Source organism: Hippocampus bargibanti, linkage group LG11 (assembly GCF_051943395.1).
Source record: "Hippocampus bargibanti isolate YZ-2025 linkage group LG11, ASM5194339v1, whole genome shotgun sequence".
Lineage (NCBI taxonomy): Eukaryota > Metazoa > Chordata > Actinopteri > Syngnathiformes > Syngnathidae > Hippocampus > Hippocampus bargibanti.
In genome coordinates, this window is record NC_142744.1 from 12,840,202 (window position 1) to 12,860,000 (window position 19,799).

Sequence of the window (19,799 nt, forward strand, 5' to 3'; positions counted from 1 at the left end):
ACCCAACTATAAGGTCACATGCAAAATGCATTTGGTGAGGGTCACGTCACTAAATAAATTAAAGGGCAACAACTTTGTGAATCATAACATTGTGAAGACAATGCAATTTAGGAAAGCTGTTCTAACTCCTCTGACAGTGGGTAAAATTTTAATTGTCTGGGTTTCCTCTTTTTTTTCTGCTCTTTGGAAACAACATATTACCCAGCAGTTGTGCAACTCTTTCGTGTGGGGTTTGTCAGAATGCACACTGTAAAAATACACACAAAATAAAGTTTAAATCCATGATATTATAAGGTTTACCATGATGGACACAACATGGACTATATCTGTGTGTCAGTGGTTGAATAGGATCACATTTCTATATCTGTAAGATGTACCAACTGTTTTGCCAGACACATTCTCTTGTCCACCCGGTTAGGCTATCAAGTGGTAGCAAGTATTTCAGGACTGCCTGCCGGCGTTCATATTTGACACGAAAAATTGCCAAATGACCTCTGTGTTGATATCCATTTGTCAGCACACATCAACCAACTTGTCACTAAGCTTGTGCGTCCCAGGAGTTTCAAAGTTTAGCTAGGTGACGTTCACTTGCAGCAATTTTTACTTGGTGATCAGGATGCCTGTAAATGACAAATATCGGTGATTTGATTTGACTATAAACATCAAACTTCTGAAAGTAAATTCAGGAAGCTAGGTTGTTTACCATATTTTCCTTATTTTCCTATTACCTTATTAAAAGCCTCAATGTCAGTTACAGTTGCTATTTCTGTGTTTAACACATACACAAGACGCATTGTATTTTTGGTTGCAGGCATGATTTAAGAATACACAAGCATGCATGCACGCTAGCGTATATTTTAATGAACGCAATGAGAGCCAAACAGTTGTGTTGTACTTTAGGAAAGTATTTAACATTGTACTTTATTTTATGATCAACACCCATTCTACAATGCATCAAATATTAAATCATGTATCCAAAATGAACAGCTGGACAAGTTCACAATCAAACACGCATGGTTCCGTTACGTCATTGTCAGAGTCCAGATGAATAGATTGGCACCATTTCATAAAACGAAAGCACAAAGTAGCATTAGTGGATTTAGAATTCTCTCCCAGCTGCTTGATTTCAATGCTCCTTCGTCGAACTCATATCTCACAGTTTATTTTTGTGCTCTTTAAGCCTGTCTCTTCATAAACGTCATTTTATGGATGTTTTTCACAATGCAAATAAATACTAAATCAAATCAAAACAATCTAATGTCTCTTACAGCCACCTCCAGGTTTGAAGTGAATCAGCATGCCAATGACAATTACAGATGCCCCCAACTTACGTTCCAGACGGTTGTTCGTAAGGTGAATTTGTTCTGAAGTTGCTTCAGTGCTATATTTTGTATGGAATATATGTTTAAGATTCATATAAGTATGTTTAGTGTTTATATAAGTATGTTTAAAGGACAACCGATGTCTCCGGACAAGTTGTGTCCATAATTTGTAAAATGTCTTCAAATGACTTCTACTGAGCGTATTTTACAAAAATTCCACCGCATATAGCTATATTTTACGTTGTAACACTCGCGCTGAATATTCCGGAAGTCTTGTTTTTGAGTTGGTGACGAGTCCTCACCCTACGTCACTGAAGGAACGCCCCTGACCGAAAAAAGGACATTGTCGCAGTCCTTCCTTCACGTCAATGCATTTTGCTGTACTTTGGTCTGAAAACTTCGCGTAGGACCAAAAAGAAGCACAAGAGGGTGACAAAGCTCCATGTAAGGAATTAATCAGCCTGTGGAAACGTGCTGATTAATTCCTTACACGGCTTTGTCACCATTTTCTGCCTTTTTTTGGGTGCGACATTTCCCACCCCTGATGCCTCAAAATGACACAGAATAATACTTTAATCGATTGCAAACATGTATGCTTTCTTCTTCAGAACTATTTGAATCATATTCATAACTGGATGAGTAACAAGAAAGCATATTCTCTGAATCTGAAGCCATTGTTTTGATTCTCCAGCAAGGCAAGACGTCTTGGGATGACATCACGAACAAGGGGGCGGGACCTTCTGAATCTGGCCACTTCCGGGTTCATTTTTTTTTTGGCAGATTTTGGAAACTTTAAGTCATTTATCAGAATCAGAATCAGAATCATCTTTATTGCCAAGTATTATTGGTGTTTTGCATTTGACTAAAACTATCATACTGCGTGTTTTGGATATATTAGATGCTATAAAACGTTTTTCTGATGAAAAATAAACATTTAATAAAATATATGCTCTGTAAAGATATGTACATGTACAACTGGAGAGAATACTACATGTTGAAAAAATATAAATTGTTCCACTATGAGACTAATAAAGGCAAATCCAATCCAGTCCAATCCAAAAATGTTCATATGCACCATTGTTTGTAACTCGAATGTTCGTAAATAGGGGAGCATCGGTATGTCAGACTTTTTTTTACTTGTCAGGTGTTCTATTTATTTTTTTAGACTGAAAAGAGGCAGCATGTACCCTCTTTGTGGGAGTCCTTACAGCCTTCCCTGTGCTGGAGTGCAAGAACAGTCCAATAACAACTGTTTAAACTTGTCTACTTTCTTACGCATAAGATGGCTCTGTGTATCTTAAAATAAACATGCTGTGTTTTTTTTCCCAGGATGCCAGCTACTGGCTACAGGTGCACCGCCTCGAACATGGCGATGGCGGCATCTTGGATCTGGATGACGTGCTGTGTGACGTTGCGGACGACAAAGATAGGGTAAGAACAAGCAAACAATTGCCGTATGTACCGTGGTGAGTTAAGACTCCCTGGTCTATGTCGACCTAACGTTTAGCGTAGCGGCAGTTTTCCCACAATGCTTCAAGCCTTGTTCCTTGTGCTTGCGTGCTCCAAGTTGAAATCCAGCAGTGGCGGTTGATTGTGTTGGCATGCAGCGTGGATGTTGTAAAGCACTCTGAAGGCGGAACCCGAGTGTTTGCGGTCGCGTGCCGCAAACCAGCTACACGCTTACCAGGATTGTGACGCAAAGGCTGTCTTTTTCAGTTAACTCATTCACTGCTCATTGTTTTCGCAATGGAATTGCCCATATTGCGAGCTGTTTTACAGCATTTTGACTGGCCCTCCATAGTGTTATGTAACCATGAACGTGCAAATCTACTTACTTGGAAGAGACTGAATTGATTCTTCTTTTACCAGAAAAACATGTTTCTATCTTTTTCAATTCTCAGGAAATCAATGGTAAAAAAAATTGGTTTTACAAAATATACTTGTTTTTCTTACCACAAAGAAAAGACAGTCAGCTTTTTGTAAATACGCTACGATTTAACTCATTCACTGCCAATCCCGAATTAATTCGGGAATTGAAAATCATGACGTAGAGCACCATTCCTGAATTTTGTTTTTTCTTGCGGGGAGGTGCCGATAAAGCGCTGGTCAGACCTCTGGCAATGTTTTTCCCTCCCACGAGGGGGCTGCATTTGCCTTTTGTCCAGCCGCCCCCATTTCAAGCTCAAATAACTCCATACCCATATAACTTAGGCATTAACTCTTTTTTTCTGATGAAAGAAGAGAGTCTAAGGCACAGGTGTCAAAGTCAAGGCCCGCTGGCCAAATCCGGCCCGCCACATCATTTTTTTCGGCCCGCGAAAGCAAATCAAATTTGTTAAATTCCATGATGATTGCTAAAATCTGAGCCAAAATTTCATATTTTTGGATTTCAACCACAATAAGTCATTATTCTTGACTTCAGATTTGAAAACGAGAAATTTATTAATTTGCTGTGTGTTCTATATGTAATATTTGAAGGGATTTAAACATTCTAATGGGTTCCCCAAATTCATAACGGCTCTCGAGAGGAAACCATAACTACAATGTGGCCCGCGGCAAAAAATGACCCCCCCTGGTCTAAGGTTTCTTATGCTGTTTTGAATGTTTATGTAGTTCTAAAACTCAATATTCTGCGGCTCCTGCAATTTGAATGAAAATGACAAAACTGTCACTGGAGCGGATACATTTTTGCACATTGTCTGGCAGTGAATGGGTACACAAAAATCAGCTATTTCGGACCAAAAGCAACAGGGTCCATTAATTACGGGATGTCCCTAACCACAGGGACTACCGTGAAGCTCCTGGTACCTCTTGTGACTCATCTTCAGAGTCCAGTCCACTAGGCCGAGCTTTTTTTAAAGTCTGGAAGGAATGCCACCACCTCTTTTATTAGCTCCCACACGCGCGCTTGCTGGTGGAAGCCAAGCATGCTCTGTTTTGAAAATATGTGTGTGCGGTGTTCCAGGAAAAGTCGAGTGAACCTTTTTTTCCAGATCTTTCCGTCATCTTCCCATCAGCGGCACAGTCAGTCAAGGATTTGTTCAAGGCGTTTTCTCGATGTATAACATTTGTAGGTTTCTTGTCGAGCCGGACAGATGACCACATGCTGGTTGATGCTCCTCCAACCATACTAGGACTTGCAAACATTTGTGTAGACGATATGTGTGGATGTGTTTGTAAGGGTGTGTGTTTGGAGACGTGTATCGCAGCTGCAGTCCGCCATCGCAGAGGTCATCGTCCATGTGTCACCCCTGTCAGCGTTAAAATGTTTGACACGTCTGTAGCTTTCCGTCATCCTACTAATTCCACAATAGGTTGTAATTATTTTGATGCAGTTATTTAATAACCAAAGTGAGCATATGTTATTGACTCCATTGACAAAGTTTTTTAAAGGCATGATAGATTATAACTAGTTCATTTTCAACAATCGCAGCAGCCCCATTAGTCTAAACAATGCATTCTGATTAATATTACATGTTTAGACTAGCATAGGACATACAGTAAAGTCTCGTTATATCGATATCGGATATATCGATAGTCCCGGTTATATCGATACTATTTCTATGCACGCACGGAGAGAATTACATGCAAACAGGGTCGGATATATCGATAGTCCCGATTATATCGATATTTTTTCGGACTCCCTTGAATATCGATATAACGAGACTTTACTGTATGTGGTAAGAATGTATTATTGGGGTCTACGCCCCCTTTAAATCTCATAATACTCACACTTTTCCCCATGTGCGTGTATGTGTGTGCATGTGGGTATGTGTGCACGATAAAAAGAAGAAAAAAAACATACCCCATGATGCACAGGTGTCAAAGTCAAGGCCCGGGGATCAGATCTAGTATTTTGTTGCTATTTTATGGTCCTTCTCGTTGTTTCCATTGGGTTTTTGATTGTATCGGAATAGTGTTGGTTCACAAAATGTTGCAGCCAGCGGATCGTATGGTGATATGACAATGTCGTAATGCACAGGTGTGAAAGTCATTGCCCGGGGGCCAAATCTGGCCCGCCTCATCATTATATTCGGCCCGCAAAAGCAAATCAAACTTGTTAAATTCCATCACTTGCCCCCACATCACTCTTTTTCATTTACTCTGTGTGAGATGCTCACATATGTTTTCAGATCAGTCTAAACCTCAGGTGTCAAAGTCAAGGCCAAATCCGACCCACCACATTATTTTTTCGGCCCACGAAAGCAAATTAAACTTGTGAAATGCCATGATGCTTGTACCATGTAAACCACAATAACAATCATTATTTTTAACTTCAAATTTGAAAACTAGTTATTCATTAATTTGTTATGAGCTGTATATGTAATACAGTAAAGTCTCGTTGTATCGATATCGGATATATCGATAGTCCCGGTTATATCGATACTATTTCTATGCACGCACGGAGAAAATTACATGCACACAGGGTCGGATATATCGATAGTCCCGGTTATATCGATATTTTTTCGGACTCCCTTGAATATCGATATAACGAGACTTTACTGTATATGGAGGTTATTAAATAATTAAATATTCTAATGCTTTCCCCTATTTCATAACAGCCCCAGAGAGAAAACCGTGACTACATTTTGGCCCGCGGCAAAAATTGAGTTTGACACACTTGCTATAATGATTTCATTAATGTGCCGTAAATCGTTTTCATTTTTAGTATTGTCACGTGTAAATGTACGCTCCGTTGAAGATGATTTTTCATGATGTGGAGATGTTGATAATCTGATGGACAAAAATAATGGATGAATGACGATTCCTGCCGAATATAACACATGGTTGCTAACACATTGCACACATTCCTGATATATCTCAGCATTTCCGTTTTAAATGAAACATTCATATGACATATTTGTAGCAACACGATGAGGCCAATTTAAAAACAATTTTTGCTCCTTCATTGTTTATTTTGGGGTGTTTAAGGTGATTCCTGTACGGTTTTCTGTGTGCTTCATATGTACACATTCAGTATTTCCGTAAACATTTATGAGCGTGTCATGTTTGTAAGATGAGAATTAGTGTACAGCATCACATTCTCCCGCGAGGGAGACGAACTGACAGACAGGAAGGCCACGAGGTTAAAAGAGCCCTCAGGTGTTTCTCATGACGGCTCCTCCTGTGTGTGCGCTTGCGTGTGTGTGTGTACGTGTGTCTCTGTGTGTGTGTGCGTGTGTCTGTGTGTGTGTGTGTCTGTGTGTTTACATTCCCGTGTTGAGCAAAGTAAGTGAGTTATTGTCTAGGAAGCATTCTGATTGACCTTTTTTTTAGAGCCACTGAGATATCTGACGGACATTTTGGCAGACACAAATTCAATTGCACAAAAAAATTGATTGGAACATTGCTAATTAACTCAATCACTGCCAGACAAGGTGCAACAATGTGTCCACTCCAGTGCCAGGGTTTTTGTCATTTTCACTCCAATTGATGAGAAGGTTTCTTCAGCCGTCATCTGTACAAAAGTGAAGGTTTCGGACGTTTCGCCTCCTATCCAAGAGGCTTCGTCAGCGAACTAAAGTCTGACTGGTCGTATCGGCCCTATTTATATATCCCTAATGTCCAGACCTGGTGGCGCCGGACACAGCTATGATAGGTCCCTACTCTCAGGTCATCATAGCTGTGTCCGGCGCCACCAGGTCTGGACATTAGGGATATATAAATAGGGCCGATACGACCAGTCAGACTTTAGTTCTCTGACAAAGCTTCTTGGATAGGAGGCGAAACGTCCGAAACCTTCACTTTTGTACAGATGACGGCTGAAGAAACCTTCTCATCGATGGACCACTCCTGTACGACTGAGAGCTTACACAGACGTTTCACTCCAATTGTAGGACCCACAGAATATTGAATTTTAGTACAGTGAGACCTCAACTTACGAACTTAATTGGTTCCCAGACAGAGTGTGTAAGGCGCAAAGTGTGGATCTCAAAAAGAACATTCCCATAGGAAACCATTACAATGGGAATAATCCGTTCCCGGGTTTTCATAAAATATACTTTTCAACTAAATAAGCTTTAAAACTACACACAACATACCTTATTCTATGTATAATAAATGTGCTATTGTATTGTAATGAAAGAACTACACTGCATTGTATCATAAAGTCACTTTATTTGCATTTGTGATGGTCATTGATGGATTGATGGAATGGCGTTGGAGGTCGAAGGTCAAACGGAATTGCTGTTTGGAAAGAGAGGCGCATTACATGAGGACTGTAATTAAAGAAATAAACTGTGCTGTAAAATAAAGTTTTATTTACCTTTTTGATGGTCGTTGATGGCTTATGGAAGGAGAGTCATCTTCCATAAGGACTGTTGGTAACTTAACCTCTGATGCTGTTCGGTCGTGTGCTTCCGCCGAAGGACACTCCACCAGCCGTGGTGGGTGTGTATTATGAAAATAGTGCTCATTATAAGGTTTAATTTTCAGAAATTTGAAGTTTGTAAGACGAAACGTTTGTAAGATAAAGTGTTTATAAGTTGAGGTCTCACTGTACTACGAAAACATTCAATTCGGTGTTAGCAACCTTAAACTTTCTTCTTTCATCAGAAAAAAAAAGTTAATTCCTAAGTTATATGGGTCTGGAATTATTTGAGCTTGAAATGGGGGTGGCTGTACAAAATACAATACATACATATTGATGTATGTAATATTTAACAACAACTGAAGATCTAACAAAGCGCTAACATGGACAAAGGCAAATGCTGCCCCGTGTGGAAGGGAAAAACATTGCTAGAGGTCTGACAAGCGCTTTATTGCCCCCCGCCCCCCAAGAAAACCGAAACCCGAAGAAATTCGTGAATGGCACTCCACGTCACACTTTTCAATTCCCAAATAAATTCGGGAATGGCAGCCAATGAGTTTAGTGGCTATAAGTTTAAAGTGTCATAAACCGGTAAAGATGAAAGTTGTCATTGATATTTTGACAGGTTGCCTTAAATTCATTTCGGAGAAATGCAAGTCACGAGAGGTTGTATTTTGTCTGTATAAGCCAGCATGTTTGTAGTTCTCCCCAAAATTTGCAGATTTGAAAGGGTAATATTGACATATGACTTTTGAAATTGTTTAGGGTCGTAGTTTGAGGTTTATTTGAACATGAGTGAAAGAATATAAGCAATTAAAGTGTCTTCATGGAAGTGAGGCATCTATACGGTGAAGGCTCATCATATATCTCTGATAGTGTTCCAGCTCCATGTCTATGCTTGTGTCTGTGTACCTCGGTCAGAGACGTGTCCTGGCAGGATGGCAATTAATAATTTGCAACTAGGCGAGGTTAGATAATGAAGTGAGAAATTGAGTTGCTTCAACATGTCGTGAATTAAATGTGAGCTGGCCCTCCTTGCCACCATTCTAACCACACCCGCCGCACTCGGCCCTCAGATCCTTGTGGGTGAGCATCGGGGATGACCTCATTCCTTCCACGCTTGCTTTCCTCCTCCTTCCTTCCCCCTTTACTTCCACCACTGCAGCCCCCTAACGAGTACAAGATGATGACCCGTTGCCAAATTCATCCTCGGGAAGACCGCTCATGACATCTCTGTTGTGATTGATTGGTTGTGTGTGTGCAAGATATGCTATTTTTCTCTTTTTTTCCCCTTTCTTGATTTTCCACTAAAATATATTTTTCAGAACAACCAGTAGTGCGTTATTTTCTGTGGTTTTTATTGCAGCTCAGCAGTCCTAAGCACAAAAAAACATCAATCTGGATCAGTGGCGCCACTATGAGTTTCAGGATGGTATCTATTTGGATTCGCAGATCCATTACAGTCTCAAAAAAAGTTTAATTCATCCTCAGAACCCAATTTCACATCGCAAAGTGAAATTGGAGGGGCATTTATATCAGTGATATACCCAGAAAAAATTATTGAAGCCATTCTTCAAAAAATACTCAAGAAGTCTGGCGTCTTGGTTTGAAGGAACAATTTTAGATTAATTTGGCCACTTATCAGGAACCTTGAATACAAAATTGTCCAAGGGATATTATCCAATTATGATCAAATTTAAGACATCCAGGCTAAATCGACTACACAAAATTGCAAAACTATGTTTTTCTTGGTATGATTGTGGAATTTGATCAGACTTGCAACATAAAATCCAGTGTGGTGTGGTGTTTTTTGTTTTGAAAGTTCAGCCTTAAACTATGTATTTCCTTTAATAGAATGGTATTTGGTAGTCATGCCTTCTATGATCAGACCCACAAAAAATGCCTTATTGGCAACATGCACGCTGATCACAAAAAGCTCAAGTTGGATTTCTGCGCCGTTTTAATTATGAAGTATTTTATATAATGTGCTGTTTCAAAGTAATAAGATAGTGCCAACTGGCGCGATTCAAACAAGAGATTGAAGTAATGATAAAATTAGCATGTTGCTATTGACACCATTTGAATAAAATATTTCAAAACAAAATTCAGCCACGAGATACAATAGTTCTCAGTTCGGTCAAGTTAAAGATACGTATTTCCTTCTGTGGTCATTCTTGTCATTCCTCGTTTTTTTTTTTTTTTTTTTTTTTTTTCATGAGGTCCGGCCTCAATGATCCCAAGGACCCACAACAGGGCACTAAATCTGGCACCACCGTACATGGACAGGAGAGAGTCAGGATGTCAGATTTCACCTCCTCTAAAAGGGCAAAATACTGAAATTGTTGTAACTGTGCTATACTACAACTCAACCATATGTATTGTATCCTTCCTAAATTAATGGCATTGTCATTTTTTTTATTAAAAAACATTTTGCCAAAATCATGACCTCATGATGCTGGCTATCTCTGCAAACTATTGCTTTCATGATCGTTTACTGTTTTACCTATGACAAGAAAACGTGTTCTTTACTGTTGTTTTCGGGCACTTGAGTCTGCAAAGTGAATGTGAGACCCTCTGAAATTCACCTCCCAAATCACTCCCTTTTCGTGTCTCCACTTATTTTGTCACCATATCATAGCAACAAATCGTGACAGTTTGTTGTTTGATCGAAAGAGGTTCAATCTCATGAATATGCTGATGTTTGTAAAAATGCATGAAAACTGTAAACTTGGTTAGTTCACTTCCAACCATGTGAGCTGAGCTGTCTGTTGTTCAAGTCTGCCCTCTTGTGGTGTTAGGGACGCTGCATGTAAAAATATGAAATGGCTCGAAGATCTCTTCTTTTCCTTTCTGCTTTCCCCTTCAGGGGTCACCAAAGCGAATCAGTGTCCTCTATCTACAGAGGTTTGATTCGCATGTTTTTTTTTGGCCAAGCTTTTACCTCGGATGCCCACAACCCTCTGTATTTATCCGGGCTTGGGACTGTGAAATGGCTGAAAGATAAAAAGCTTCTTAAAAAGCCCATATATAAATATATTTGGCGGTACAACCATTTTTCAAGGGATGTACATTTGTATGGTGTGCCTTACAACATGATGATTGTTATAAATGGAATGTTACCTTCCCATTGTCTTTGGAATTGTGACCTTTTTACCTGCTTTTATTGCTCCCCCGAACCCGGATTTGATGAAGGGTTTCGCTATCCTTAAAATGATATGCTATCCTTGTAACTAACCCATAATCCTCAAATAAGATTTTTAAGGCTCTTAAATCCCACATCCTGTCCCAGATGATAACCAATTCAAGTTAGCACTTCCTGTTTGGATTTACTGTACAATGTGGTACACAATACCAAGTCTAGATGGAGAGCAATTAGTACTCAACTAATCAATTTATTAGCGTGTATTTTGTTAACTAATGAAGAATTTAGAGTTCGTGTCAAACTTTAAATTGTTCAAATTGCCTTGATTTTATTCTCCATTGAAAAGACTGCTTATCTTTTGTGTTTGTGCAAACTAAGACTTTTTCAAACATTTGGTTATAGACCTAAGGAACATTTTGCCTATTTTCTAATGTGATTCGGGCCACAACTGTATAAATAATAATTAATTTACATTTGTATTGTTTTTATCCTGTCAATTTAAATCGTGTCCTGGTTTGGAATAATGGGTAGGACATTGTTAAAATGTTCAAATAAAAAAATAATGAAAAAATATAATGGGCATATTAATCGATTATTAAATTAATCATTGTTGTTAATCCTAACTGATACATACCTTCGAATTATAACTCAGTTATTGCGCGCTTTCACCAATAGGTGTCAGTGTATAATCAGATGAAGACAAACTCAATAATGGTGGCGTGTATCTGGCAACACTTGATTCAGCCACTCGCTGCCTGTTTGATACTTCAATTTGAAATTTATGATGACAATTGTTTTCACTCCTCATTTGTTCATTTAGTTTCTTTCTGGAGAGAGATTTTGAAAACTGTTGGACTTTTTATTGACCACTTGTTCTCCACGAGGGGTCAGCGTGGAATCACAGAACTCGACTGTCCATGCATTCGACCTCAGTCATCACTTAAGTCAGCCAACCACTCAACTAACTGGCTGTTAAGACTTTGGGGACTTGTGATTGGAACAGCTAACAAAGTGTTTCTATTTAGCCGAGGGGCTCCAGACCTCCCCAGACTGTCAGTGGAGCATTTTAACAGGAAGAAGCCGCTCTCACAACAAACTCCTTGACCGCATACAATCCAATCAGCATTGTGTCTAATAAACTCAACTGCTGCTCTGTCGTCTCTTTTCCATCCTCCGATTGTGTTCCAACCACACAAACCCAAACAATCCGTCCGGCTGTTCCAGCCTTGGCGTGTTTTTATAAGCAAGACTTTGGGGAAATCTCTAAAGACCAATCTCCTAGATTTTCCTCCCCTTAAGAATCTGGTTTATTTTTTAGCAATTCTCCAAGTGAGCGTCAGTTGCCAAGGAAAATGTTTATTTAGCCTGATGTTATTGTTCGAGCGGGGTTAAATACTTTCTCACACATTCTCAGTCACACATCTGATGGAATGCTCCTGACAAAGGCTGTCACAAACTGAAGTGTTGCCAGTAGGGGTGAATGGTTTTCGGAAAAGATTGAATTGCGGTATTTCTGACAGATCATTCCCGAAAAGCTATTACAGTAATCATGCCCAAACACAAAATAGACGATGTTAAGGCAGGCATTCTTTTCTTAAATAATCTAAAATGGTTCAGTAATTCAAGACATAGATGTCAAACATGGATAAATATGCAATTATGTGTCATAGTGGTCTTTCGCAACCGCATGTCACATTATTTGAGCAAATGGCATTAGCTGATCAATCTATTTCTGTTCTCTCTTGTTGCGCGGTGTGATTGCATTTGCCTTTTGTGATAGTGATTTGTTACTTATAGGAGAAAGCATACATTTTTTAAGTATACTGCAGTACGCTCTTAACTGGAGTGGTGTTCGAGCCGTTGTCCACAGTCTCCGACCGAATATCTCTGACAAGTGGACACATTATTGCACATCATCTGACAGTGAATGAGTTAATATTCCGCATTCACCATTCAGGAATTTATCTGTTGACATCTTTTTGTCCTTTGGAACCTATCCTCGCCCCCTCCAAATAAATAAATGAATCAGAATCTGTTTTGAAACAGGCTCTCAACTAAGTCTTCCCTTCCCCTCCTCTCCTCACATCGTCATCACTATAATTGCCCCATAAAAAGAAACGCTCGCAGATATATTTGGTCCTCTCAAGTCCCTCTTTTGCTCATAAGATTAATTGCCCGTAAAAGTGAAACACTATTTGTCGTCCTTTCGTCGCCAACCCCCTCGTCTCTTCATTCTCTGGAGACTTTCACCTCATGTTGTTTAGTTTCCTTGGACTCACCACTGAGAACGTGGCGAACATTTGCTCTGGTGCGGTTTATCAAGACAGATTGAGAGCAAATGTGTCTGCCGTGTGTGTCAAAAAGTATTTTTTTTAAGCCTTGTGATGGAACTGATGCAATGGTTTCCTAATCTTTGTAACCGGAGGGGATTTAATGAGCTCCTCTGTGATGGAGATGTTTATGTGGACTATTTTCTTATAGTTCAGATAGACAGAATCCAATAGTGAGGGCACTGTGACCGCGCAAAAGCAGCCAAAAATGGATTCACAATTAAAACGGTCTGTTATTTATTTTTTTTCTTCCTTCTTTTTTTTAAGATACCGTGGTGCCTTGAATTATTTGTTTAAAGGACAACCGACATCACTTTTTTGTTTCCTAACTGACATCAGAAAAACGTTTTATAGCATCTAAAATACCCAAAACATGCAGTATGATATTTTTAGTCAAATGCAAAACACCAATAAAAATGACTTAAAGTGTCCAAAATCTGCAAAAAATTGAGCTGCGAATTGGGCATTTTCAAAAAGTCCCGCCCTCATTTCGTGACATCACGCCAAGACGTCTTGCATTGCTGGAGAATCAAAACAATGGCTTCAGATTCGGAGAATATGCTTTCTTGTTACACATCCAGTTATGAATATGATTCAAATATTCCTGATGAGCAAAGCATACATGTTTGCAATCGATTAAAGAATTTATTTGGGCCATTTTGAGGCAAACGGGCGGGGGGGAATGTCTCACCCAAAAAGAGGCAGAAAAATGGCGACCAACTCCGGTGAGGAATGAATCAGCCCGTTTCCACAGGCCGATATATTCCTTCCATGGAGTTTGCCTCCCTCTGCTGGTGGCTTTTGGGTGTAAGACATGGTTTAAAAAAACAGTACAGCAAAATACATTGACGTGATGGAAAGACGCTACAATGCGTCTTTTTTACCGTGAGGAGGCGGTCCTTTTCTGACGTCACGTACGGACTCGTCACCAACTCAAAAACAAGACTTCCTGAATGTTCAGCGCAAGTCTTAAAACGTAAAATATAGCTATATGCAGTGGAATCTTATTAAAATACGCCCAGTAGAAGTCATTTGAAGCCATTTTACAAATTATGGACACAACTTGTCCGGAGACGTCGGTTGTCCTTTAAAGAATGCATCAAGTGGAATGATTCATACGAGAGCCGTTTACAGATTCCTGATTAATGAACATGCCCTCTTTTGTTTCCCCCTCGCTATCTGGTCCTAACCTTCCTCTCAAAAAACAGTTTCAGACTGCCAATGAACCGCAGCATTCTGTAATTTGATCCAGAGACCAAACATTCTCCCGTTGTTCTTAAGCCCAAGTGCCGACTCAAAATTCCTCATGTTCCTCAACATCAATTCCAGAAAGACTGCAAGTTTGTCTGACTGTCAAATAGTCGCTTTCCCCCGCCAAGGCCGGATAAGGAGCTTGCAATTGGGGGATTGTGATGACGGCCACGCTGAACTTGATCCTCCGAAAAAGCCGAGCAGATCCCCAAAGACTGATTTGAACCAAGATTGTACATGTTTTCAGGTCATTTGCGGTATCCTTTCCAGACGCACTTCCTTTACATTCTCTTGAAGGAATTGTCCATGAGTAGTTGGTTGCAGTTTGGGGAAAAGCTGTTTTCCCTCAAGTCATGAAATTTGGGTAGTATGTCAAGCATAAGTAAGCCCACAAAAAAGGACCAATAAGTCATTTCCAGAAGAAACAGGAAATCTGTGTTTTTGGTTTGAAGCAGCATTTTTAAGGTAAATTATTCTAGGACCTTTCAAACATGAATGAACCTGTCCCATATAGTAATGTATCTGTTCATTACATTGTTTCTCTTTTTACAAAATTTGGTTCCAAGAATTTAGGGCTAGACCCACAAAAATTTAGAAAGAAGCCATTTCTGACTGTTTCTGTCCTTGACAGTTTTCAAAGGTGCTTATGAATGACATGTACAGTCGAACCTCGGTTTTTGAACGTCTTGGTTCTTGACCAATTCGATTTTTGACCAAAAATGTCTGTTTTTTTATGCCTCGGTTTACGACCGATAATAGATTATTGACCAAACTGAGCGCACCTGAATGCACCACTCCACTCCCCTTTGCTTCTTTATACGTTACTTTCTTGCATCTCTTTGTGACTGACGCATAATCCTCATGTAGCATTCCATTTTGAGCAGGTGTGTTTGTATTGTTCAATCACGATTATATTGATTATATGTAATGGAAAATGTTTCGGATTTTGAACAAATCAGTTTTTGGACAGATTTGTGGAACGGATTATGGTAGAAAACAGAGTTTCACTGTTATTATTTCCGGAAAGACACATGAATTCCGCCACTTATTTCAAAGCTTTTCATTTTCTGCCTTCCCACCCCAAAAGAACTTTTGGAGAGACTTAAGGATACATATTTTAAAAATTTGCTCAGATCGTTACAAAATGTCATCATCGGACATAAGTGGACATGACATTTGGAATCTTTTGGCTATCACATGAGTTGACGTGCATATCAGATGTCATGTTAAAAAGAGACAGGAAATCTGCCATTTTCATTTTCAAGCTGGACATTGTGCCCACTTCTAAATCATCTTCAATGAGTAATTTGTCCTATTAAGATTGTTTGATTGCTACCAAATCTGAACTACATTTACAGTCGCCTGAGGGGAAAATGTCTTTTCAGCATTTGGAAGCTGCACGTTCATTGCCTCAGGCTTTTTGCCACATGTTGAAACTCTGTCTTGCTGAGTTGTGTTCTTCTGTCCCAGTGGTGACTTTGATGTGACAATCTGAATCATTTTAATGATTTTTGAGTGATGGCGTGGAAGAGGATTGCTTCTTCTAAGGTTTGAGTTCATGTTTGGACAGGAGTGGGAAGAGCAAGCCAGATCCACTAACTCCCGAAACAAATCACTCATCCACCATCCCTTCGCCCGAATTCTCTTGACCCTCGGCTCATTGCAAATATCGTCAATGGTGAGGGATTGTCCCTCTGAAATCGTCACCGCTCGCAATATCATCCGTTATCTTCAGCGTCAGAGAGATGGCGGAGCATCCAATGAGTTACCGCCCCATTTTGAATGAAATGCCTCCTGCGGTTAAATCAGAGCTGTAAAATGTGGCAAATAAAGACAAAATGATCGCTCTGTGGGGAAATGGAAAAGGTGTTTAATGTCAAGTGAGTACTTAGTGGCACACTATTAGTTTCAAGTAACTCAAACATGGGCAAACTACGGCCCGCGGGCCACATACGGCCCGTTAGGCTTTTTAATCCGTCCCGCCGAACTTGTCCAAATTATAGTAAAAACAGTGTCTGAAACTCATGACAAAAAGTTAGCGGACAACAGGGCAGATAACTGAAAACCTGCCTGCCCCATTTTTCACAACTTGAAACACAACAAGACGACTAATCACATTAAAAAATAACATTGTCAGTATAAAGTTGTTTTTAATTACGGATGTACCTATCACAAATGCTACCTTGCTTAATTTACGGTATAAATCCATGGCTGTAGATTTTGCTGCAGTAATCATTTATAATCATGGTGCTCAATGCAACGTTTGCATGGCATTCTACAAGCCACTAAGCCCCTTTCATAAGTCTCACGTACACTTTACAGTCACGTTTAATGTAAATTTACGTTTTGTAGCGTCACATATGTTGTTAGCTTCTTTTGAATCTGTCTTCTGGACTGAGGGTCTGTGCATCTACCTTGGAAAATGATATGCAAATGCACGACTTTATAACGCTTGCGAAAGTCCGGAAGAAAGAAGCAGGCTTCTGATTGGCTGCCGTGCCGAGTATGCAAATTTCAACTGCAGGTAGCCTATGTCTGTGTGCTTGGCGACTGTACATGTGTACGCTTTGCGCGTGAAGTCGAGGGCGTCCGAGGAGTTTGTAGAGCGCGCGGTCAAGACAATCCATCCATGATTTTGTGGAATTTAACACAAGTAGGTATTATTGAGCTTGAATATTTCGTTGAATGTTGAAAGTGATTCCATTTTTCAATAAATGTTGATTTCTTTAACTTTGCTCCTTCGATTGAAACTTATTAAAAACAGACGCAATCTTGATAAATCACAGTGCATATGTTATTTTAATCTATTTCCATTTCCTCCTCCAAGTATCTGCGAAATAGTATGTAAACGCCCTATCTTGCATATTCCTTGAGACAAATTCATGAACTGATCAGGGATATTTTTCACATTTGAAAGACAGTTCATAAATTGGGTTGTAGTGTTCTTACTGTGCTATGAGGTTTGTACACACTACATTTAAAGGACAACCGGCACCATTTTTTTTTGTTTCCTACTGACATCAGAAAAACGTTTTATAGTATCTAAAATACCCAAAACACGCAGGCTGATAGTTTTAGTCAAATGAAAAACACCAATAAAAATGACTTCAAAATAAATCCGGTAATGGCCAGTTTCAGAAGGTCCCACCCCCTTGTTCGTGACGTCACGCCAAGACGTCTTGCCTTGCTCGAGAATCAAAACAATGGCTTCAGATTCGGAGAAGCTGCTTTCTTGTTACTCATCCAGTTATGAATATGATTCAAATAGTTCTGAAGAGGAAAGCATAAATGTTTGCAATTGATTCAAGGAGTCCTCCCATATCAATTCAAGCCGTCAATGACAGCAATGTAGCACCCAGAAAATGCAGAAGATGGCGCCAAGCTTCGTTGGAAATGGGCTGATTTGTCAGCTGGGAATTTGTGTCAGCAAATATCAAATAGTTGTCTTGGTGCAACACACAAGGATTCACCATTGCGTTATTTATGTGTTTTCCTTCTAATTTCGCCATCAACACAAAGTTTTCAGACCAAACAAAGTACCGCAAAATGCATTGTGTGTCGCTTTCTCGGTCAGGGGGCGGTCCAAACGTGACGTTACATGGGCATCGTCATCAAATCGAAAACAAGACTTCATGAATATTCAGCGCGACTCTTAAAACGTAAACTATATGCTGTATAGCTATATGCTGTGGAATCTTTGTAAAATACGCTCAGTCAAAGTCATTTGAAGTGATTGTACAAATTATGGACATAACGACATCCGGAGGCGTCGGTTGTCCTTCAATGCTTTAGGTTTAGTATTACCGGCCCATACACTGCCTCCAAATGCTCCTGGCCCGGCCCCTCTGTCAAATTTTAGAACCCATTGCGGCCCGCGAGTCAAAAAGTTTGCCCACCCCTGAAGTAACTGGATCTTGCTTGGCACAGTCTATGTTCACTCAAATGCTGCATTTATGATGATTGGATTGAATTTACCTTTATTAGTCTCTCAGTGGACAAATTTACATTTCACAGCAGCAGAGTTATGAAAGAAAGAAGTAGAAAAACAAAATACAGGAGCTGCTGCAGATGATGATAGCCTTTATTTGTCTCACATTGGATGAATTCCTATTTCACGGCAACAAAGCTGTGAAATAGAAAAAAAAACAAAATCTAGGAGCGGCTGTAAAGGCACCCACTTGCACGGCATCATCCTGAAATCAAAACAACAAGAAAAAACAAAATAACAAATAATATGACACTTCCCATGCTCTGAACCCATATTCTATGGAAAAAAAAATATAAAGTGTATTCCGTGGCATTGGCTAATTCTGTAATACAAAGGGAATCTGCCATTTTAGTTTGAAGTGGCCATTTTAGATTCATATTGGCCATTTCCAAGAGTCCTTCCAAAGACCGTCCTGTCCTGGAAATGTTGTAAAGCCAGACAACACATGGAAAACGAGAAAAAAAAAAAACACTCTTCAAAAGTCTACAGTTTGGCTTCCTTAATCCTGGTGTTACTTTAAGTGGGTTTTAATTCTTTTATAAGTAATATTAGGCTTCTTTTTTGTTTAGTTTTGTATTTCAAATGATTAAATTAGAGGCCTTTCTTGAGTGCACATGTTGTGCAGCTGTGATAAATACCACAAATAGTTCACTTCATTGTTCTTTTTTTGCCTGGTCGTTTATTAACTGTGGACGTAGTTGCAGTATTGAGGCAAGTACAAGTCATCGTTATTAATCTTGTCTGTGAACGAGTTTCCCCTCCAAATGCTATTAATTGTTGGTGTGCGGATTGGACGACTTAATTAAACGAATCCATCAATGCTCTCGCCACCATCTGCGTTTTTCTTCTTTTTTTTTTACATAAGCAGACCCGCCTGTGATGTGTTGATTAGCTCTGCGCAAAAAAACAGATAATTGAAGCACAGGAGCTAAATATAGCCATGCAACACAATTAGCAATGGTGTCGCGTGATGCATGGCACTTGTTCCCGATGCCGCCTTGCCGCCCACGTTCGCGGTCATTACAGAGGAATGCAGCTCCGTCGGCACCGGTCTCACTTTTCCTCTTAAAGCACTAACTTTGGACTGCCATTAAGAGGCTACCAACAAGTATACAATACCTCCTGGTGTCGCCAAGACGACATGGGGGGTGAATGGAAAACCCGTTCGACGTGATGATTCCGTGTTGCTCTGGCCATTTTTTGTAAAATTATTACAGTGGTATTTTCATATTTAGTGATTTCCTCTCACTATCACAACACAAATACATTAACACTTCAAAAATCCAAGCAACAGATGCAAATGTCAAATGAGCATGACTGATAACTATACTTTCCAAGGTCAACCAAGTTTACCCCTTTCAAATTGCTGCTGTGGACTGCAAATTTCCCCATTGTGGGACAAATAAAGGTTTTTTGATTCTGATATCCTCTTTAGCTTAGTATAACAAACACTACA

General features: G+C 39.7%; 1 protein-coding gene across 2 annotated transcripts in view; it reads left to right on the forward strand.

Annotated features, from left to right (window-relative positions):
- pard3ab (par-3 family cell polarity regulator alpha, b) overlaps positions 1 to 19,799 on the forward strand; it is a 154,701-nt gene that overhangs the window by 27,198 nt on the left and 107,704 nt on the right. For both annotated transcript variants that reach the window (XM_089008591.1, XM_089008592.1), the window contains exon 2: positions 2,652 to 2,753. In XM_089008591.1, coding sequence (XP_088864717.1) covers positions 2,652 to 2,753 — 102 coding nt within the window. The remainder of the gene's footprint in view (positions 1 to 2,651; positions 2,754 to 19,799) is intronic.